Source organism: Borostomias antarcticus (assembly GCF_949987555.1).
Source record: "Borostomias antarcticus genome assembly, contig: scaffold_250, whole genome shotgun sequence".
Taxonomy (NCBI): domain Eukaryota; kingdom Metazoa; phylum Chordata; class Actinopteri; order Stomiiformes; family Stomiidae; genus Borostomias; species Borostomias antarcticus.
In genome coordinates, this window is record NW_028175771.1 from 21,657 (window position 1) to 43,650 (window position 21,994).

Below are 21,994 nucleotides of genomic sequence, written 5' to 3' on the forward strand. Positions count from 1 at the left end.
GTGTTTGCGAGTGAAGGGTGTGTGTGTATTCTCTGACCTAGCCTTCATATACCTTTACTGGATTATTATAAGCCCATTTTTACCTCCTCTTCTCCTCATCTCACCCCTTCTGTCCTTCATGTTCCTACACTCATATACATTGTCAACACAGAAGAATCTATGAATAAAACATACGGTGCCTGTCGAGACACGCAAAGCAGGTTTGATTGCTCGTGGGGGGTGGGGGAGTGTATGTGAGTGTGACAGGGAGAAAGAGTATTTCTGTGTGTGTGTGTGTGTGTGTGTGTGTGTGTGTGTGTACTGTATGTGAGAGAAAGTGTGTGTGGCGGGTGGACCAGGTAGTGGACTGTTGCTCAGTGTTTGTGTGTGCGTGTGTGTGCGTGTGTGTGCGTGTGTGTGCGTGTGTGTTAATGATACATGGACTGAACTTATAGCACTTTTATCCAAAGCGCTTTACAATGAAAGCCTCTCATTCACCCATTCACACACCAGTGGCAGCAGCTGCCATGCAAGGCACTAGCCTGCTCATTGGGAGCAATTTGGGTTCAGTGACTTGCCCAAGGACACATCGATATGTCATCAGGAGGAGCTCGGGATTTGAACCGCCAACCCTACGATCATTGGACGACCCGCTCTACCTCCTGAGCTACAGCCGTCCCAGAGTGTGTATCTGTCTCTGGGAGAGAAGTAGCAATTATCCATAAGAGCTCATCACTACCGCCCCCCCCCCCCCCCCCCCCCCCCCCGTCTCAGTCCCCCATACAGACAGACTGTCTGGAGGGGAGGAGAAGAGCCTGGAGCTGGACAGACTCTGCTAGCACTGCATGACAGGTAACATCAGGCCCAGCAGGAGGCCGGGGTCAAGCCTGGGGCTTGGGTTGAGATGTATCCCAGTGTGGGCGGCGGGTGACTGGGCATGGGAATGTTAATCATCAGTGGCGTCTGGTGGGTACAAAGGTATTCATTAAAATTAAATTATCTGGATTTTTGGGGGTATGCCAGCCTACCCTGGCTTATGAGAGGAAACGTCACTGTCAAACATCATCTTGGATTGGAACATAGTACATTTAGTGTTCAGGACAGGAGGTTTTTTTTTATAGAGAAAGCATGAGCGCGAGAGAATGAGTGATAGAGCGAGAGAGATAGAGGGAAAGAGATAGAGAAAGAAAAGAGAGAAATATGTTCGAAGACATTTGTGTGAGCTTGTTTGTTTGTTTGTGTGTGTGTGTGTGTGTGTGTGTGTGCGCGCGCGTGTGTGTGTGTGTGTGTGTGTGTGTGTGCGTGCGTGTGTGTGTGTGTGTGTGCTTTATGCGTGTGTGTGTGTGCTTGTGCTGTGTACTGCCTTATCACCACAGATGTATCAGATCCATTTCAGAGCCCACGACGGCGTGGCCCTGCTGCCAGACTCAGACTTGTGAAATTCTCACCAGCGCTCACATCATCTCACCGCTGATTATTCCCCGTCTATATCTGAACCTGTCTACCTCCGATATGACACACACACAAATTACATTACAGTCATTTAGCAGACACTGAATATCCAGAGACTTACAGTAATTGCTTTTAACTTAGGTAGTCAGTGTACTACTACTCATCAGAACTCACAAGTGCATCTCCTTTCTAATGAAGTGACTAAGGGGCAGATGTGCTAACGTTGGCGTGAGCAGCGTAAACAGCGCCATGGTCAGTCCACAGAACGTGAGCAGCGTAAACAGCGCCATGGTCAGTCCACAGAACGTGAGCAGCGTAAACAGCGCCATGGGCAGTCCACAGAACGTGAGCAGCGTAAACAGCGCCATGGTCAGTCCACAGAACGTGAGCAGCGTAAACAGCGCCATGGTCAGTCCACAGAACGTGAGCAGCGTAAACAGCGCCATGGGCAGTCCCCAGAACGTGAGCAGCGTAAACAGCGCCATGGGCAGTCCACAGAACGTGAGCAGCGTAAACAGCGCCATGGTCAGTCCACAGAACGTGAGCAGCGTAAACAGCGCCATGGGCAGTCCACAGAACGTGAGCAGCGTAAACAGCGCCATGGTCAGTCCACAGACCAAGCTGTAAACTGGTTCTCAACTATCTATCAGGTAGAGCTCAGTGTGTCCAGGCCACGGGGTCCTCGTCCTCCTTCGTTCCTCTTTTAAAGGGAGTGCCTCAAGGTTCCATATTAGGGCCATTCTTGTTCACAATTTATGTGAACAATCTTTGTGATAAATTGTCTGATGCTGTGTCCCATTTTTATGCTGATGATACGGTTATTTATTGTTCATCTTCCTCAGTTTTACAATCCCTTGAATTCTTGCAGTCTGCCTTTGACACTTCAGTCCAGTCTGACTCAGCTTAAGCTTGTAATAAATGCAGAAAAATCAAAGTTAATGCTATTTTCAAATGGCAAGCGGCTTCCATCCCTTCCCAGGCTGTCAACTGTTCAAGGGGTTGAAATTGAAATGGTCACATCTTACAAATACTTTTAATATTTTGATTGATGAGAACCTGTCTTTTAATCTCATATTGATAAATTTGTCTCTAAACTGAAACTTAAATTAGGTTTCTTTTTTAGAAACAAAATGTGTTTTTCACACCAAGTCAGGAAGCACTTCAACCTTTTTACCCCTGTTAGATTATGGAGATCTACTTTTTATGAATGCTCCTGCCCAGTATTTGAAAAAATTGGATACAGTGTATCACTGTTCTGTGTTTTATTACTGATTGCAGCTATACAGTACTACTGTATCGTGTACATCACTGTATGCTGTCGCAAAATGTCCATCTCTATCTGTACATAGACTCTCTCATTGGCTCACTTTTGTTTATAAATCCATTCTTGGGCTTCATATTTGCATTCACACGTGTGTAGGAACCTTAGTCGTTAGGGCCTGCGCTCTCAGGATATCATTCTGATGCAGGTCCCAGGAGTCAGAACTGAACTGGGTAAAAAGGTCTTTAAATGTTCTGCCCCCGCTACCTGGAACGATGTGCAGAAGGACTTCAAACCCTCAGGGGCGAATTCACTAAAGCAAATTGCGCCCGCTAATTGCACCATTATATTGCGCGTCAGTTGCGCCCGCTATGTGCTCCGTTTTAAAAACCTATTCACTAAAGACATTGCGCTAATAATATCCCAGCGCAAACACGCCCATTCGGTGTTTGCGGCTGAGTGCAATTTGCTGCTGATATAGGGAAATGACTATAAATACTGCGCATACAGCGCGAACTCGTATGCATATCATTGGACGATGGCAGACAGAAAAAGAAAGATACGATTTTCAGACAGCGAACATGAAGGCCTCACGGACGAGGTTCAAAAACATGTCTCACAGCTTTCCGCAAAAAATATCACGACTGCAGCAAAAAATCATATTTGGGGTTTAATTTCCCAATCAGTCAGTGCCATTTGTGTGTGTAAACGCGGAAGACTGCAAACGGAGGTGGAATGATTTGAAAAGACGAACAAAGGAAAAATTGTCATTTTTTGTTATGCAAGTTGCAGCACGATGATCTGGCATACTTTTGGGGGAGTGTATAACATTGCCCCACCGGTACGATCTAGGCATCTAAACGGCTTTTCAGGATTCCAAATGTGCACTCAATCACACCGCGCGTCCTGATGTGAGCCCAGTTGTACGCCGCCTCTCCAACGTTGGAAGGATTACGCACGGGAGTCATCATCCATGGCTGAAGATGATACCTGCCGTCACCTACAAAAGCAAAATATTTTCAAGACCATTCAAATAAAAAATATATTGTGTAGGCTATGTTTTTATTTATTTATACCTATATCGGCCCCCAGCCGTTCAATGAACAGCTATAGGGAATGCGCAGTTTCGCGTATAGACTATTATACGCACAGTTTCGTGCTATGTAGGCTATTATAAATAAGTATTATTAATTGGGGAGCTTGGACTCGCTGGGGACGGGTGGAGAGACGCATGGTCAACTGAGCCTCCCCAGACGCGACTTCATCCTCCAGTTGGCTAAAGAGCTGCGCGCTCTGGTGTCCAAACAGCTACCACGGTGGTTCTAGTGTTAAATCAAAAAGTGACCTTCTTCTAAATATTCTCTCACGAACAACATGCCTGGCATTGCGATGCCGAATTCGCCTCGCAACAATCACTGCTGCCATGATCAGCGGAAAGGCTGGCCGCGACACACCCCTTGCGCTTAAATACCACCACGTTTCTGAAAACGGTATTAATTTCACTTTAACTGCGTGAGGCAATTTGCGCCGATCTTTGTGAATTGGGCGGGTTTTGCAATAATGTTCATTTGCATAGAAAGGGGAACATTCTCCGCCCATATTACCTAATTTAAATATGAGCTAATAACACCGGCGCAGAGAAACGCAATGACGAACGCAACGCAGTTAACACCGTATTTCACCCTTTGCGAGGGCTTTGTGAATAGCAAACATAATTTTTGACTTATTTGCACAGGCTTTGCGTCAGGAAAAGCTGCGCAATCCTTTAGTGAATTCGCCCCTCAGATCTCTGAACTTTGGGGGAATTCAAGTCAGTTTTAAAGGATAGAGAAATGAGCTCTCTTGGTCATGTGATGGCCCTGTCATGTAATCTTACTATTGTGTGCCTGACTGTAGTTTACCTGTTTGTGTGTTCTATTGTAACCATGTTTTTATGCTGCCATTTTTGGCCAGGTCGCTCTTGGAAAATAGGTTTTTAATCTCAATGAGTGTTTTACCTGGTTAAATAAAGGATATTGATTGATTGATTGATTGATTGATTGATTGATTGATTGATTGATTGATTGATTGATTGATTGAGTGAAATGTTTAGTATTGCTGCGTTCGTTAGGTCAAGGGCTTTATGCCAGGGTAGCAGATTATGGATATGACAAATATGATCTGCAATCATACCATATTGTGGGACAATCTCACAGCCACAAGAATGTGCCAGACGCGAGCCGGTAACATCAGGTTCTAAGCTCCATGACCCCAGAACCCCAGAGGGGTCATGGAACAGGAGCGAACTGTTCACTCTCAGCCTGTCATTAACAACCAACATCCCTTGTGCTGAGCTGTTAGGCCAAAAGGTCTTGGGAGGGGATAACGTAATCACCTCTCAAGGACGCCTGTGACAGCATACAGGCCCCGACAGATGAAAGGAATCCACTTCCTTTTTCCCCTGAAGAGTGGTTAAAGGATTATCTCCATTCCTGGTGTGAGAAATCAAAAGACTGCGTGGGACTCAATCAGACCCAGTCTAACCCCCCCTCCCTCTTGTTCCTCTCCGAGTCCTTACTGCAGTTACATTCCAGAACAGATATGCTGCTCAGCACAAATGGAAGCCTGGTTTTAAATGGCTAATTAGGGCCCGAGCACTGGCGGTGCGAGGCCCTATTGAAATTGTAAGGATTATTATTCTTCTCCTTCTACCTTCTTCTCCCCAAACAAATGTCTTTTTGGCGGCCTAAACATCGATGAAAACGCATGAAACTTTGCAGATACGTCAGTCCCGGTGAAAAATGTGATATTTCATGGGTGACGGAAATGGGCGTGGCAAAACGGCTCAAGAGCGCCCCCTGGAAAATTAAAAATGGCGAGCCCCACCTTTCAGTTTGATGTAGGCGAAGGAAATTTGATGGGCATATGTAGTTCATCGAGACACACTAAAATGTCTCTTGGACCTATACCCAACATCCAACAGGAAGTCAGCCTTTTTGCTCTTAATGTGCCATTTTTTCCTTGTTTTTACCATGTCCATGCCTCGTACTTTAACGAACTCCTCCTACAGATTTCATCCGATCAACTTCATATTCGAAAGAAAAAAATTGAGGTTTCACCAAACACCCTTGCCGTGGCGCCCTGTCAAAGTTTGACATTTCGGCATAAAAAAGGAAGTCCTCATAACTCCTAGAGTACATACATTATTCGATTTGTCCGATATTTCTCACGCTTCATGAATGTTCTCTCCTGAACACACTATGTGTCGGTATTTCGTCATACTTATAGTGCCACCTATTGGTGAAACAGGAAGTCCTCAAAACTCCTACCTACATTATCCGATTTGCACCAAATTGCTGGCGCTTCATGAAGGTCGCATTCTGAAAACATCTATGCGTCGGTATTCAGTCACACTTACAGCGCCACCTACTGCTTACAGGAAGTCCTCATAACTCCTACATACATTGTCCAATTTACACAAGATTTCTCACACTTCATCAAGGTACCGGCCTGAACACATCTATCCATCGGTATTGAGTCACGCTTTCTGTAAATACCTTTAGATGAAGATTCTGTGAAAACAGTTAGATGGAGATAGTGTAGATACTGTTAGAAATAGGGATACAGTAAAATAAAGTTAGAAACTTAAGAAGTTCACTCTTATCCAGTCAGTCTGTTATTACTCCCTGGTTCTGAGAGACCTCTCTTTGTCTTCAGGTCTTCTGTAGGTTGAATCTCATCTTTCTTATTTCCCCCTCTTCACACCTTCCCCCCTCCTCATCCTTCCCCCCTCCTCATCCTTGCGTGTCTAATCTTGTTTCTTCTCTTCTCCTCACCACTCCAGTCTCTGCTCCTCTGCCTCTCTGCAGCACACCTCCCTCTCCCTTTGTCCCTCTCCTCCCCCCCTCCTCTCCTCCCCCTCTCCTCTCTTCCTGGCCAGACGGCTGCTAATAGGGGTTTATTTTTAGCAAGCGTGAGAGTCGTGTGTGTGCCGGTGATGGATGAAGGTGATGTTTCACACCTTCCTTTTAAAGGGAAAGGGGGGGTAGAGGAGTAAGGAGGGAGTGGGGAGAGAAAGAGGGAGTGAAGAGTGAAAGGTGGAGCGGAAAAAAAGAGCGAGGAGGAGAGAGAAAGATGAGATAGATGAGAGAGAGGAACAGAGGAGAGAAGGAAGAGAGGGAAGAAGTGGAGGATTGTGAACAAGGATACATGCTGGGAGACGTGCTACTACTGAACACTACCAGAATGCAGGGAGAGATGGAGAAAGAGAGGTGGGGAGAGATTGAGATGGAGAGAGATGGAAAGATAGTAGAAATGTGTGTGTGAGAGAGAAAGAGAGAGAGACAGATTGGCGGGAAGAGAAGGACAGAAGGAAGATACTGCCATACTGAATGACAGTGCCTAGGACACATCCTTAACTTAACCCCATCCCCTGTCTCTTCCCCATCCTCATCAGACAGTGAGTGAACTAGACAGTGAGTGAACACACACACGTACACAAACATGTACACACCGCCTCTTTGAAGACTGGCAAAGGTCTGGCAAAGGAGAGTTTTACATTGTTATCAATCCTCAGTGTTTGTAGTGGGTAATATTCCCATCTGCAGTACAAGCAGGACTCACTTTTCCTACGCTACAGTCCTGAGAAGTAAACGCCCGCGCCGCATGTTGAGCGGAGAGCAGCAACTAGCTTGTAGAAGCTAGCCCAACTTGTGATATTCCCACTATTTCTTTCTTTATTATTCTAGTTCTCCCCTTTTTTTAACCTTAACTAGTTCTTCATACTTTGTGCTAGAAACTTCATTCAAACTTTAAAATGTTCATGATGTTTAGCTGTTTCAGGGGTCCATTCAGATTTTTGATATTTTAGTTAAGAATAAATCCAGAAGAGAATATTTCTCTGGACATTTAAGATTTGGGCGAGTTGCCCCATTAACTAGTTGTGTTAAATTAAAAGAATCACACACAGATTTAAAACTATCGGAGACAGAGGATAACCAATCCCAGTTCAAATCTCCTGTGAGAAGAATCTCATTGAAATCAAGAGTTGAAAGCTGATTGTTTAATGCTGATAAGGTCTCACTATTAGCTGCACACGGGGTTTGGATTGGGGGGTTGCAGGAGGGAGCCCAGAGTGCACCACCCACCGTAGGCTCCGACCCAAGGGGGGCGCCACATGGCTAACCCTAACCCTAACCCAGACACATGGCTAACCCTAACCCAGACACATGGCTAACCCTAACCCAGACACATGGCTAACCCTAACCCTAACCCAGACACATGGCTAACCCTAACCCTAACCCAGACACATGGCTAACCCTAACCCTAACCCAGACACATGGCTAACCCTAACCCTAACCCAGACACATGGCTAACCCTAACCCTAACCCAGACACATGGCTAACCCTAACCCTAATCCAGACACATGGCTAACCCTAACCCTAACCCAGACACATGGCTAACCCTAACCCTAACCCAGACACACGGCTAACCCTAACCCAGACACATGGCTAACCCTAACCCAGACACATGGCTAACCCTAACCCTAACCCAGACACATGGCTAACCCTAACCCTAACCCAGACACATGGCTAACCCTAACCCTAACCCAGACACATGGCTAACCCTAACCCTAACCCAGACACATGGCTAACCCTAACCCAGACACATGGCTAACCCTAACCCTAACCCAGACACATGGCTAACCCTAACCCTAACCCAGACACATGGCTGCCCATGCAACTCCATTCATTTGGAGTTGTTTAATCATGGCATGATGGTGAAGATCAACTTCTTTGAATTAGGTAGTTATTGTCGTAGCTAGTTAGCTATGTATTGCTTTAAGGTTCAGATGCCATTTTCTGTTGTAGATCCTTTCCTTCTTTTTGTCTAAAAAGGACCAAAGACAAGCAAGCTAAGAGTGACATCAAAACAGTGACGACAGAATGATGACAATATGATTGTATTGCAAGAAATGTAACCAAAAATATATCCAACAATATAGCCCATAATATACACCCCAACTAAACTACCCTGCTGAATAAAAACATTCACCTTCCTCACACTGATATGGTTTCTCTCCTGTGTTGATTCTTCTGTGGCTCTCAAAATCACTTACAACTAAATGCTTTGTCACGTTCCTCACACTGATATGGTTTCTCTCCTGTGTTGATTCTTGACATGATTCTCCTAAACACATTGTAGGATGAGATTACCCTCTTCTATACAACATTTACTTAGAGAAACACAATGTTTTTAAATAAATGAGATTCTGACCACATATCACCTTACCAAACAAGCCCCCCACACACCCACTCCAACAATTTCATTACTTTTTACTAATAAACATTACTTTTTCAAACTATCAACCTCAAACAACAGAAGGTCATTGCTTATTGAATCTGAACATTTCATGGCCAAAGGCTACAGCTTCTGCATAGAAGAACCTTACCTTTACGACTAATGATGCTCAGCTGGTAGACAACGAGGCGGTAATGACGGTCAGCTGGTAGACAACGAGGCGGTAATGACGGTCAGCTGGTAGACAACGAGGCGGTAATGACGGTCAGCTGGTAGACAACGAGGCGGTAATGATGGTCAGCTGGTAGACAAGGAGGCGGTAATGACGGTCAGCTGGTAGACAACGAGGCGGTAATGACGGCCAGCTGGTAGACAACGAGGCGGTAATGACGGCCAGCTGGTAGACAACGAGGCGGTAATGATGCTCAGCTGGTAGACAACGAGGCGGTAATGATGCTCAGCTGGTAGACAACGAGGCGGTAATGATGCTCAGCTGGTAGACAACGAGGCGGTAATGATGCTCAGCTGGTAGACAACGAGGCGGTAATGACGGTCAGCTGGTAGACAACGAGGCGGTAATGACGGTCAGCTGGTAGACAACGAGGCGGTAATGATGGTCAGCTGGTAGACAACGAGGCGGTAATGACGGTCAGCTGGTAGACAACGAGGCGGTAATGACGGTCAGCTGGTAGACAACGAGGCGGTAATGATGCTCAGCTGGTAGACAACGAGGCCCTAACCCTAACCCCTAACCCTAATGACGGTCAGCTGGGCGATTCTGAGGCACAAGAGAAATGCATGAGTAAAAGCAAACCAGGAGCGAGAGACAAAACAGAACATACATAAACTGCAGTAAATGATAGGCCTACATAGGCAGGAACAAATATAGGCTATACCTAGCCTTCATCAAAGGGCCAGGGGCCTTAACAGGGAGAGAGATAGAGAGAGAATGGGAGAGAGATAGAGAGAGAATGGGAAAGAGATAGAGAGAGAATGGGAAAGAGATGGGGAGAGATGGAGAGAGAGAGAGGGAGAGAGAGAGAGAACAGGGCAGGTTATCTTGTCCCCTGGTTGATGTCACAGGAGTTGGAGACAAATTTCAGTATCAGCAGAAACTGATATCCAAAAATGTCTCACTGGTGTGTGTGTGTTATACTTTATTCTGTACTGACACCTAGTGGCTATAGACCGAATATCCAGACATCCACCACACTGTCTCTGACAGAGAGAGAGAGAGAGAGAGGGAGAGAGGGGGGAAGAGAGAGAGAGGGAGAGAGAGAGGTAGGGAGAGACAGAGAGAGACAGAGGGAGAGAGAGAGACAGAGAGAGAGGGGAGGGGAGAGAGAGAGAGCTGTCCCTGTGTTTATAGCTTTTGTCCCTTTCCTCCTGAAATTTTCTCCAGAGGGTGGCTGGGGTCTCCCTCAGAGATCGGGTGAGAAGTTCAGTCATCCGGGAGAGACTCGGAGTAGAGCCGCTGCTCCTTTGCGACGAAAGGAGCCAGTTGAGGTGATTCGGGCATCTAGTGAGGATGCCTCCTGGGCGCCTCCCTAGGGAGGTGTTCCAGGCGTGTCCGGCTGGGAGGAGGCCGCGGGGTAGACCTAGGACTAGGTGGCGGGACTACATCTCCACACTGGCCTGTGAGCGGCTAAAGATTCTCCAGGCAGAGCTGGTTGATGCTGCTAGGGAAAGGGATGTCTGGGGCTCCCTGCTGGAACTGCTGCCTCCGCGACCCGACCCCGGATAAGCGGATGAAGATGTATGGATGGATGTTTCTGGTTCATGGTGGACAGACCACAAATAGGGATAAATGTCCAAAATAGCACACTACCCCTTTAATGCCTATCCCAGGTCTGAAGTGGCTATTACAGGATGTAACACATCTTGAAATCTATATGGACCTTATTATAGTCAATAAATAAAGATCTCCTCAGTTGTCAGGCTGGGCTCAGCCAGTTACCTAGGAAACCATATTAGGCAAATCAATGAAGGTAATGTTACTGGAGAGAGAGGGATGCATCTCCTCTCTCACTCTCTTTTACCGCCCTCCTCTCTCTTTCTCTTTTACCGCCTCCCTCTCTCATTATCTATCCATCCCTCTCTTTTACCCCCCCCTCTCATTCTCTATCCATCTCTCTCTTTTACCCCCCCTCTCTCATTATCTATCCATCTCTCTCTTTTACCCCCCCTCTCTCATTCTCTATCCATCTCTCTCTTTTACCCCCCCCCTCTCATTCTCTATCCATCCCTCTCTTTTACCCCCCTCTCTCATTCTCTATCCATCTCTCTCTTTTACCCCCCCTCTCTCATTCTCTATCCATCTCTCTCTTTTACCCCCCCTCTCTCATTATCTATCCATCTCTCTCTTTTACCCCCCCTCTCTCATTCTCTATCCATCTCTCTCTTTTACCCCCCCTCTCATTCTCTATCCATCTCTCTCTTTTACCCCCCCTCTCTCATTATCTATCCATCTCTCTCTTTTACCCCCCCTCTCTCATTCTCTATCCATCTCTCTCTTTTACCCCCCCTCTCATTCTCTATCCATCTCTCTCTTTTACCCCCCCTCTCTCATTATCTATCCATCTCTCTCTTTTACCCCCCCTCTCTCATTCTCTATCCATCTCTCTCTTTTACCCCCCCTCTCTCATTCTCTATCCATCTCTCTTTTACCCCCCCTCTCTCATTCTCTATCCATCTCTCTCTTTTACCCCCCCTCTCTCATTCTCTATCCATCTCTCTTTTACCGCCCCCTCTTTCTCTATCCATCTCTCTCTTTTACTCTCTTGCTCTCTCTCTATCCATCTCTCTTTTACCCTCTCTCGCTTTCTCTCTCATTCTCTAACCATCTCTCTTTTTTACTCTCTTGCTCTCTCTCTCATTCTATCCATCTCACTCTCTTTTACTCTCCCCATCTCATTCTCTATCCATCCCTCTATTTTACTCACTCATGCTCTCTCACTCTATCCATCTCTCTTTTACCCTCTCTCGCTTTCTCTCTCATTCTCTAACCATCTCTCTTTTTTACCCTCTCTCGCTCTCACTCTGTCTCTCATTCTATCCATCTCTCACTGCCCCCCCCCCTCTCTCTCTTGCATCTCATCTCTCCCTCTGTCCCGCCCCTCAGTCACTCACTCTTCCGCCCTCGCGACGCACGCCGGCTTGACTGCCACAGCCAGAGTACTAGCAGCAGTCAGGCAGCTAGGCAGGGAGCCACATAAGCCCCGGATCCTCTCTGGACCGGGGGCTGAGGACAAGAGCAGAAGAGAAGGTTGACAAGATGGGGGGAGACCGTGTTTGACTTGAGCCTAGGACTTGGAGGCCTGGTCGGGGGGATGGGGGGCGGGTAGTTGGGGGGGGGTGGGGGGGTCCAGGAGATACAGGGAGGGCTGGAGGAGGGAGGGGAAATCCAGTGTACTCTTCTTCTGTCTACTGCTACTGGAGGTTCGGATGTACAGTAACTGGGATTCTTAGTCTGGGTGATGGGCCCAGCTGACTAGAACACTGTGACAGACTGACCCAGTCTGGTTCTGTGGGACTGGCAACGTGCTAGTTCCTGGGTCTGGCTGGACTGGACAGCAGGACAGAAACGTAGCTCAAGCGGTCCCGTTTTGGTTCTTTTGGACTGCCATTAACAGAACTAGAGGGTTGACGAATTGTGTGTGGACAGGACTAGTGAAATAGGGTCCCGGGCAGCTGCCTAATGCTCTCTGACTGGCTGGACTGGACCAGTGAGGTAGACAGAACCAGACAGGGTGTGAGATCCAGTCCAGCCCCAGGATGCTGAGTCTGGAGGGGCTGGAGATGATCGCCGTGCTGGTGGTCATGGGACTCTTCATCAAGGTGCTGGAGCAGTTCGGCATGTTCGAGCCTGTCGGAGGGGAAGGTAACAGAGGCTGTGTGTGTGTGTGTGTGTGTGTGTGTGTGTGTGTGTGTGTGTGTGTGTGTGTGTGTGTGTGTGAGGAGGGGGCGTTGGATGGCGTCTTAAAAGTTGCTGTGTTGGACTTATAGTCAGTGGAGCCAGGGGTTGTATTTGGGGTCGGGTCCAGGTGGTGGTGAGGCATGTGTATGTGCGTGTGTGTGTGTGTGTGTGTGTGCGTGTGTGGGGGAGGGGGGGTGAACAGTTGGTGTATGTGAGCTCCTGTTATCCGCATTGCCCCTGTGCTGGGCTGAGGGTGTGGGTTACTGATGCAACTGTTGGCTCTCCCTCATTCACACACACGCACACACACACACACACTCTCTCTCTCGCTGTAACGATAGCTGTGTGAGGGCTTCTCCCTTGCCCTCCCTTGGTATGTGCTCCTACCCCTTAATCAATACCACTGGAAAGACTGAGTGCTCGGTGAGCGTGTGCGCAGGCTCTGTCTCACTGAGGTAACATCAGGGAGCATATCCATTCTCTCAAGCTGCTTCCACTCTGCTTTATCTGGACGGTTCTGGAAGAAAGCAACACATAGTTTACTGAAAACTTTGCATTATGCCTTTAAGGGTTACATGTTCTAATCTGGATTTCCCAGTCGATTGTTAACTAAATCGAATTAAATCTTCACATCATTGAGTGTTTCTTATCACCTCTCACTGACTGGCTCGAGAGATTAAATTATTTTCACACACACACACACACACACACACACACACACACACACACACACACACACACACTTCTCCCGTCTCTGTTCCTCTACATTCCCCTGCCCCTATCTCTCTCTCTCTCTCTCTCTCTTAACTTTCTAAACAATCCAAGACAATAGGCAACATCTGTAACCCGTGCTGGGATACATCTCAACCAGTGGCACCCCCAAGGGGTGGCCAGGGGTGGCCGTGGCCCCCACACTAAAATGCTTGGCCCCCCCACAACAGATAAGCCCGATGGCAAGCCCTTAAAAATAAAAAGCAGTTATACATTTAAGGCGGAACAATAGTATCTGGCCACAGCATTATAGGACAATTTTACAAGCGCACACAATTCCCTTGTTTGTTTGTTTTTGTCTGGGAAGCGGGAGAAGATTCACATTGTCATTTTCGGCGCGCTCAACACAAGGTGAACTACACAGACAACCGGACTGCTGGAGAAACAACGGTGACACCAAGTGAGTGAGTATACATTTTTTATGATTAAATGACCCCACTAAGATCTCCCTTCTAACATTAGTAATGTAAAGCTTGCCAAGTTATAGATGATGACTCAACCTAGTGTAGCTAACGTTAGGTTGTGGCTAGATGAAATACAGCTACGGCCTGTGTAGAAAGCTAGTTCCTATAACTGCAGAGACCCTAACCCCAACCCTAAACCTAACCTTAACCCTTGGCCTTGAGACGGCTTGTAGCTCCGCATCATAGTTTCTAGAGTGTCGCGCTACAACAATGCTAGCCCCACAGCATCTTGGTTGTGGAAAGTTGCTAATGTCAGCTAATGTTATTTGTCTGATGACAGGTTGACGTTAATTTCTTGCCCCAACCAACTAACGTTAGCGAGTTATGGGGCTAGCATTGTTGTTCAAGCTAGAAGGCTCAGAGTTTCTTGATAACAAGTAGGGTTACGTTAGCTAGCTAGCTGGCTAGCGCCAGTCAATTTAAGCCATTTATTAAAATCTCCCACCCAAGAGGTTGAAAAAGATGTTAGAAGTTTGAATTTTTAGTCTTGGATATCAGTATTGTGTTGCTGTTGGCCCGCATTGATATTTGAACAAGGGATGAACATTCTATTTAATTGTGAGTATATCGTGAATATTGTCACTGTAGAACGAGGTCTCAGCCAATCAGCGTCCATGATCGAAACAACCAATTTCATAATTTACATTAATAGATTATGCTATTGATAAAAACGAGAGCAAGGTAGCTGCTCATAAACAAAGATAAGCCCTGACATGAGGCTTGTTATGTTAGATTAAATATGAAGATTGTTAGGATCATAAATGTTTGTTGCCAGTTGATAGAGAGACAGAAAAAGAAGATGAAGAGAAAGGGAGATGCTGTCATAGCAAGAGAGGACAGGTGAAGAGAAGATGGAGCGGATGGATGAGGAGAAGAGAGAGGACAGGCAAGGAGAGGGGGCAGGTGAGGAGAGAGAGAGGACAGAAGGAGTTTTTGTGTGCATGTGTGTGAGAGAGAAAGAGAGAATGTGCATGTTTGTAATAAACATCTTGCTGTGGAAAGTTACTGATTGCATAATGCCTATCACTATTTTTCAACTTAGACATTTCCACATCAAAGGTGGAGGGTCCAAAGCAGACATTTCCACATCAAAGGTGGAGGGTCCAAAGCAGCCACACCTGAAGTTCTTCCCACAAACTCTCCAGGGGGACCGGAGAAGGAACCTCAAGGATAAATGGCTGGAGTATTCGGAGTAAGGACTCTGTGTACTGTTTTGCCTGCCAACACTTCAGCCTCCCCGCCTTTGGTGAGTCACCATATCTCCGAGGATGGCTTCAAGAACTACAACAAAGCCATGTACAGCGGCTTCAAGAACTACAACAAAGCCATGTACAGCGGCTTCAAGAACTACAACAAAGTCATGTACAGCGGCTTCAAGAACTACAACAAAACCATGTACAGTGACTTCAAGAACTACAACAAAGCCATGTACAGCGGCTTCAAGAACTACAACAAAGCCATGTACAGCGGCTTCAAGAACTACAACAAAGCCATGTACAGCAGCTTCAAGAACTACAACAATGATCGAGCAAACTCCTGGAAAAGTAAGCACTTAGCAGAACAGGCTCATAGAGAATGCTGCAAAGCAGAGGTGGGGAAACAGAAAGCAGAGAGCCAAAGGTAAAAAGGGAAAGGTTTAGTGAGGTTTAGTGAGGTCTAGTTTCTGAGGTGTGTAATGACTGGGAGGTTTAGTGAGGTCTAGTTTCCTGTGTTAGCAGATACAGACCGGTAGTGTGTGTTTGTGTGCCTCAGTGATGAAACAAAGGTAGAGAGTTCTCACTCCCTGTGGGAGGTCAGGAGTTTCTCCCCCAGTGAAACGTGTGGGAGATCAGGAGTTTCTCCCCCAGTGAAACGTGTGGGAGATCAGGAGTTTCTCCCCCAGTGAAACGTGTGGGAGGTCAGGAGTTTCTCCCCCAGTGAAACGTGTGGGAGGTCAGGAGTTTCTCCCCCAGTGAAGCGTGTGGGAGGTCAGGAGTTTCTCCCCCAGTGAAGCGTGGAAAAGTTTTTATGAATCTGAACTTGTGTTAAGTCTGGAGAGCAGAAAGCTGAGCAGATGGATCCTGTGAAGGGCTGTGTGCTAGTACATGGATCCTGTGAAGGGCTGTGTGCTAGTAGATGGATCCTGTGAAGGGCTGTGTGCTAGTACTGTAGATGGATCCTGTGAAGGGCTGTGTGCTGGTAGATGGATCCTGTGAAGGGCTGTGTGCTGGTAGATGGATCCTGTGAAGGGCTGTGTGCTGGTAGATGGATCCTGTGAAGGGCTGTGTGCTAGTAGATGGATCCTGTGAAGGGCTGTGTGCTGGTAGATGGATCCTGTGAAGGGCTGTGTGCTAGTACTGTAGATGGATCCTGTGAAGGGCTCTGTTCATAGACCAGCACCGCACGTCAACAGACCCAGAGGCTCCAGACAAACAAGCTTCCCTGTGTGTGTTAACAGGTCCATTCTCAGATTCAGGCCAGCAACAGATCCAGTCCCAGATCCAGGCCAGCCGCAATGGGTTCACTGAGACTCCCATACGGTCTCTCTACCTAATTCTGCACCACAACAGTACCGTATGTGCGTGTGTGAGAGTGATGGGCCTTGTGTCTAAGAGGGATCATCAGTATAGTAGGTGATATGTCCATCATGGCCGTGTCCTACTCTGCCTTTCTGCTTGAGTGTAAATCAGTCTGTGCCCTGCTTCTGGGGAGGAGAGATGGAGGGAGGAGGAGGAGAGAAGGAGGGAGGAGGAGGAGGGGGGAAGAGAGGGAGAGATAAGTGCAGGTAAGTGGCCTAGTGGTTAGAATGGCCCATTTCCATCTTACTGTCTGTAATGGTTCCTGAATAGCTAAGGCCTAATCTGGGGATCTGGTGTGTGTGTGTGTGTGTGTGTTATGCATTAAGTGTGAGCAGCATCATTTAAAAGCTCTCTATAGATGTGATTTTAAATGTCCTTAAGTACATAACATTGTTGTGTATATGGAAGGGCCTCTCCATAGGTGGTGGACCAGCATTAGGGACTGCTGAGCAGCAGACAGCAGTGAATGTGAGACATTGATCAGATAATCTCCCAGTTGTCCATGTTCATGGCTGCCCTTGACGGGGCTGTAGGACAAAGAGGACACCCAAGGCCATTAACATCCTTGCTCACTCTCTCTCTTTGTCTCTTTCTCTCCTTTTATCTCTCCACTTTCTATTTTTTCTGTGTGCTCTCTCTTTTCAGTGTGTGTATGTGTGTGTGTGTGTGGGGGGGGTCTGTGTGGGTGTGTGTTACTTTCATTTGTGAATAAAACAGCATTTTATTGACAAAGATATTGACACCCCTGCTTCTCTCCTGTCAGAAGCTGCAAGAGGACCATAAGGCCAGATTCATAGTTGACGCAAACTACATAAGCGCAAGCAACGCAAGCTCCGCAAGGCCACGCAAGATCTCGTTGCGTCCTTGCGTGTGTCATGCCGAAATTTGTCACTTGACGCAAGCTTCCTAAGGGTGAATGGACACAATTTAAGATGGCCGCCACTCAACGACAATGCAACACCATGTAAACAGGATGTGAGGTCTAATTGCTTAATGCATCATCCTTTGACATTCTACTTCATATGCATGCTTCCTAAGGGTCAGTAAGCACAATTGAATATGGCCGCCACTCATGGACAGTGCAATACCACATAAACAGGAAGTGAGGTCTAATTGCTTAATGCATAATCCCTTTGACATTCTACTCAATATGCATGCTTCATAAGGGTGAATGAACACAATCTAAAGTGAATTTACCAATATGCATGCTTCATAAGGGTGAATGAAAACAATCTTAAGTGAATTTACTAATTTAAAAACCATTCATGCCATTTGATCTAATCTATTTTTATATACTGTCATTAAAGCGGCTCAATGTATTTTTTTTAACCTTAAAATAACAGCTTCAAAATCATTTTGATGGTACACTGTCTTGTAATAGGCAGAAAGTTAACTCTTTTGTTCCCACCCCTCCCTCAAAATGCTTCTTCTGGAAATAATAAGTTTGGTGTAGCGGGCCGCTATTTTTGCGGAAAATCCGTAACGCTTTACGGCATTACTTCACACACTAACCTCCACTGGCTATTGCTAAAATAATATTCGATTCTCAAATCACAGTATTATACACATCATGGGGGAGGCGAAAAGACCAAAGAGGAACATCACAGAAAGAGACAGACCCCAAAAAGAGAAAGACCAAGCCAGAAGCCAAACTAGCTAACTGAATGTATGAGGATGCATGTAATCTAGCTAGCTTGGGGAACCATGTTCCCTTGCTAAACTTCAATCTGGTAGTGTAGTAATGTTTTAGACTGATTGCTAGTGAGTCAGCGTGCTGACAAAGTGTAGGCTAATGAAAGGCTATGAGTCTGGCTATGAGTCTGACTCTTATGTTGTTAGAATTGCTTGACGTTTGGCTGTGTTAGCCGTGAATGTCTGAGGATGCATGCTGACTACATCGCGTGTTTGCTTGCTAGTGTAACAGTTGAGTTAGAGTTGGCGATCTGACAAAGTGTGTGGTATGTATGTGGAATTGAGTTAGTTTTGTTAGGTAACTTATTGCAGCACTAGTTGGCTAGTGATGTGTAGGACGCCTTTGGTTTTGTTACAATCTTCAATGTTCTTTGTTCAGTAGTTGAAGTCGAATCAAAAAGGCACTGGTGACTGGATCTTAATGCAATAGGTTTTATTTGTTTGTACACTCAGTAACAGACAAACTAAAACTGGTGGGCTCTCGAGAGATATCACACACGACTGATGTTGACTGCGTCTTATATACTGTATCTGGTGAAGAGCACCTGGTTTCTCACGCCATGTAGTTTCTAGCCTGACTCGTTATCTGATACAATGTTTCAATTTCATTTCAACGTTTCTTTTGTGGCATCTGCGTTCTCACGGGTGCAGGAGCGCTCCCCCTCCCTTACAAAACAAACCTTGTGATAGCTGTTTTCTGGCCTACTGTCTTGTCACAAAATTCTGCTTCTGGCCTAAACTGACTTTAAGAATAGACACATATAATATAATCTTGATTAGAACAAAGGGTCGAGCTTAATTAGGCAAATTAATACACGACATTTCCCCCCTTTGTGACTATAGAGTCCCAGATCAATATTCATACAACAGAATGATTCACAAAAATGCATAAAAAAAACAAAGTTAAGTATAAGAGTTACCAAACTAGAGACCAGATAAAACTTCATTCACAATGATTTATATAGTCTAAAAACAATCACATAGTAATAGTATTGGCCTCAAAATCTCAAAGATACAAACTAATATGATATAGCTTACTTTTAGATGCTCATCAGTTACTTTGTAGGCAAAAAATGGTTTATTCTAGCACGCCTTCTGGCCACACTTAATGCCATTAGGCAGATTAATGATCCTCCATTACCCAAAGACAATCACTCCTTACCATCAAGCGTTTCACTGACAGAGCCGCGCGGGTTTGATTCCTAAGAACCCACCATTGCCCGGAAACCCCAGACAGCTACGGCAACCTTTCAGCGAGAAGCCTCATAAACACAAAGTAACTGAAGTTCCAGTGCTTACATTGTAACCTCCAGTGTGAATACAAGATTAAACAGTGTAATACCAAATAGCCTTAACGGCAATCACAGTACGCTCTTAATGAATGTCATGTATTATAGTGGGCACAACATCATTGGCAGTGTTTTACTTAATGATTGACAAACTTATTGTTAACAACTTAAAAACATTGTGCACTAAAATTGACTCATGTGTGGTGGTGGAACTGCCACGCTATAATACATATTATAATTGAATACTGAAGTGGGGTGTAGTGAGGTTACATGAATATAGTCCCACAATTACCCATAACTGGGTGATACTTTTCAGATAGGGCCGATATTGCCCTCCAGCCGATCATCTCTCGTCTGGATGACCCCAATTGACTGGACGTCCCCCTTGATTGACTGGACGCCCCCCTTGACCTCCTTCACCGAGGTGATGAGCTCTTTGAGGACTTCAATCACTCTGTAAGTCTCTCTGGCTGGCTGCACTCTATAATTTTGACGTGCCTTCCCTCGGCCACGCATATAACGCACCTTTTTCTTGCCTGCTTCACCAGGGATTCTCCTAGTGAACTCGACGAACCGGGATTTTGGCAGCTCGGCCAAGGCCTCTCTGACTTCCCAGGTGTCGGGAAAGTCATCCATATCCACTTCCCCTTCTGACATAAGTGCTGTGTGCACCCCATACTCAGATTCGTCATCTGTGTCAGAGTGGTGTTGAGATGTGGGAACTGGTGAAGTGACGGGGCTTGTGGGTGTCCAGATGGGAGAGGGAGGGGTCTGAGATGGCGCTGGGGTCTCAGATGGCGCTGGGGTCTTCCTGAAGTTCCCCCCCCCCTCTTCCCTGCAGTGCAGTGTAGTTACGAGCTCTCTGTTGAGTTGAACCGCTCCCAGCGGTTGGGACCTCCTTAGTCAGCAGTTGGTACAGGATGGACTCCGTCTCTCTTTGGCCCAGACGGGACGGGTAAGGGGCCACCCTTGATGGACCTAGTGCAGATCTCGGGCTGGTTGAACCGGTGCCACCAGCACTCCATGTGGTGCTCCCTGTAACGGTGTAGGAACGCCTACCATACACTGCTTCTATCTGGACTGGGGGCGTTATACCAGGACCGACAGGTGCTGGTGTGTGTGGCAGGAATTCTCCCTGAACTGGGGTAAACTGACCCGTAGAACCCTGAGCTCGGGCTTGGAAATAGCTATTCTTACTCATGTCTGGCAGATATTGGCCTAGACTAGGAAATGTGGGGATTGCCCAGAACTGCGGATCTTCCTGGGGAGCAAAGGCCTGATCGGATTGAAATCTATCTTGGGTGCTGGTAGGGGTTGGGTCTGCATGGCCTGGGACTGGACCGGCTGGCCAAAGGGCTGCTGGGGTAAGCCAACGTTGTTCCTCCAGTAGTTGCCCTGGTCCATGATTTTCTATCAAACAATTTCTCAGAGTTAGATTTGCAGTCATTGGTCATACACAGAGACATCCATCATTCTGAACCATTAATCTAAGACCACCATTGGTCGATCTCTTCCATATTGGAATATAAATGGTCACATTCTTGTGGTTGGACTATAGCATCGTCTGATTGTAAGATTGACATTTGATCTATTTGGCTTTCTTCCTCCAACCTAAATCTGCACTGTTGGACCTGTACCATAAATTGACCAATGGTTATTTTTGATACCTGTTTTAACGCTAGGCTAGCAACAGGCACTACGCAACATGCTGTTATTAATATAATCAAAAGGATACAGGCTACCACTATCCCTACACCCCTCAAGACCTTGCTCCATGACAGATTTTTAAGCCAATCCCACCATTGTTCAGTTTTGGTGTTCCAGTTAGAATTTATCACATGTTCATCACGTAGTAGTTTGAGTTTGGACAAAGCCATTGTAAGGTTCCCTCCTTCTCCAGTGTGCATAGGTATTACTGAACAGCATTCCTCACCTATTTGTTGGCATACTCCCTGATCTTCGGCTAGGAGTGTTTCAATTACAAACCTATTTTGCAGAGCCATAAGAGATACAGCATGCAGTTGTTCTCTTACACCCTCAAGCGCGCGTATGGTGTAATTAATAAACCTCTGTTGGTTGTACCACATGTAATTGATCCACCTACTGTTACGAGCGAGGTACTGCGCGTTAATTATTTGTCCGTAAAACGGTACTGCCCCTGCGATTTGCCCTGAAATTATCCAGGACTCGCTTATGGCTTTATGGTCATCGGGCGCACCAAACGGTTCTTGATTCCATGCTATGTAAACCTTATCATCTGTTTTCCATTTTTGGCCAATGTCTCTCTTTTTCCTATCCCCTGATAATGTTAATGGGGCTAAAACAGTTATTTT

General features: G+C 46.3%; 1 protein-coding gene across 3 annotated transcripts in view; it reads left to right on the forward strand.

The window, feature by feature from the left end:
- The window catches only part of LOC311329223 (A-type potassium channel modulatory protein KCNIP2-like), a gene marked incomplete at both ends in the record, with an annotated part of 59,838 nt that overhangs the window by 5,912 nt on the left and 31,932 nt on the right, over positions 1-21,994 (forward strand). For 2 of the 3 annotated variants that reach the window (XM_084463096.1, XM_084463098.1), the window contains one exon: positions 12,746-12,851. The exons of the other annotated variant lie outside the window; for it this stretch is intronic. In XM_084463096.1, coding sequence (XP_084319222.1) covers positions 12,746-12,851 — 106 coding nt within the window. Of the gene's footprint in view, positions 1-12,745; positions 12,852-21,994 lie in introns of those variants that run through there. 3 annotated transcript variants of the gene reach the window in all.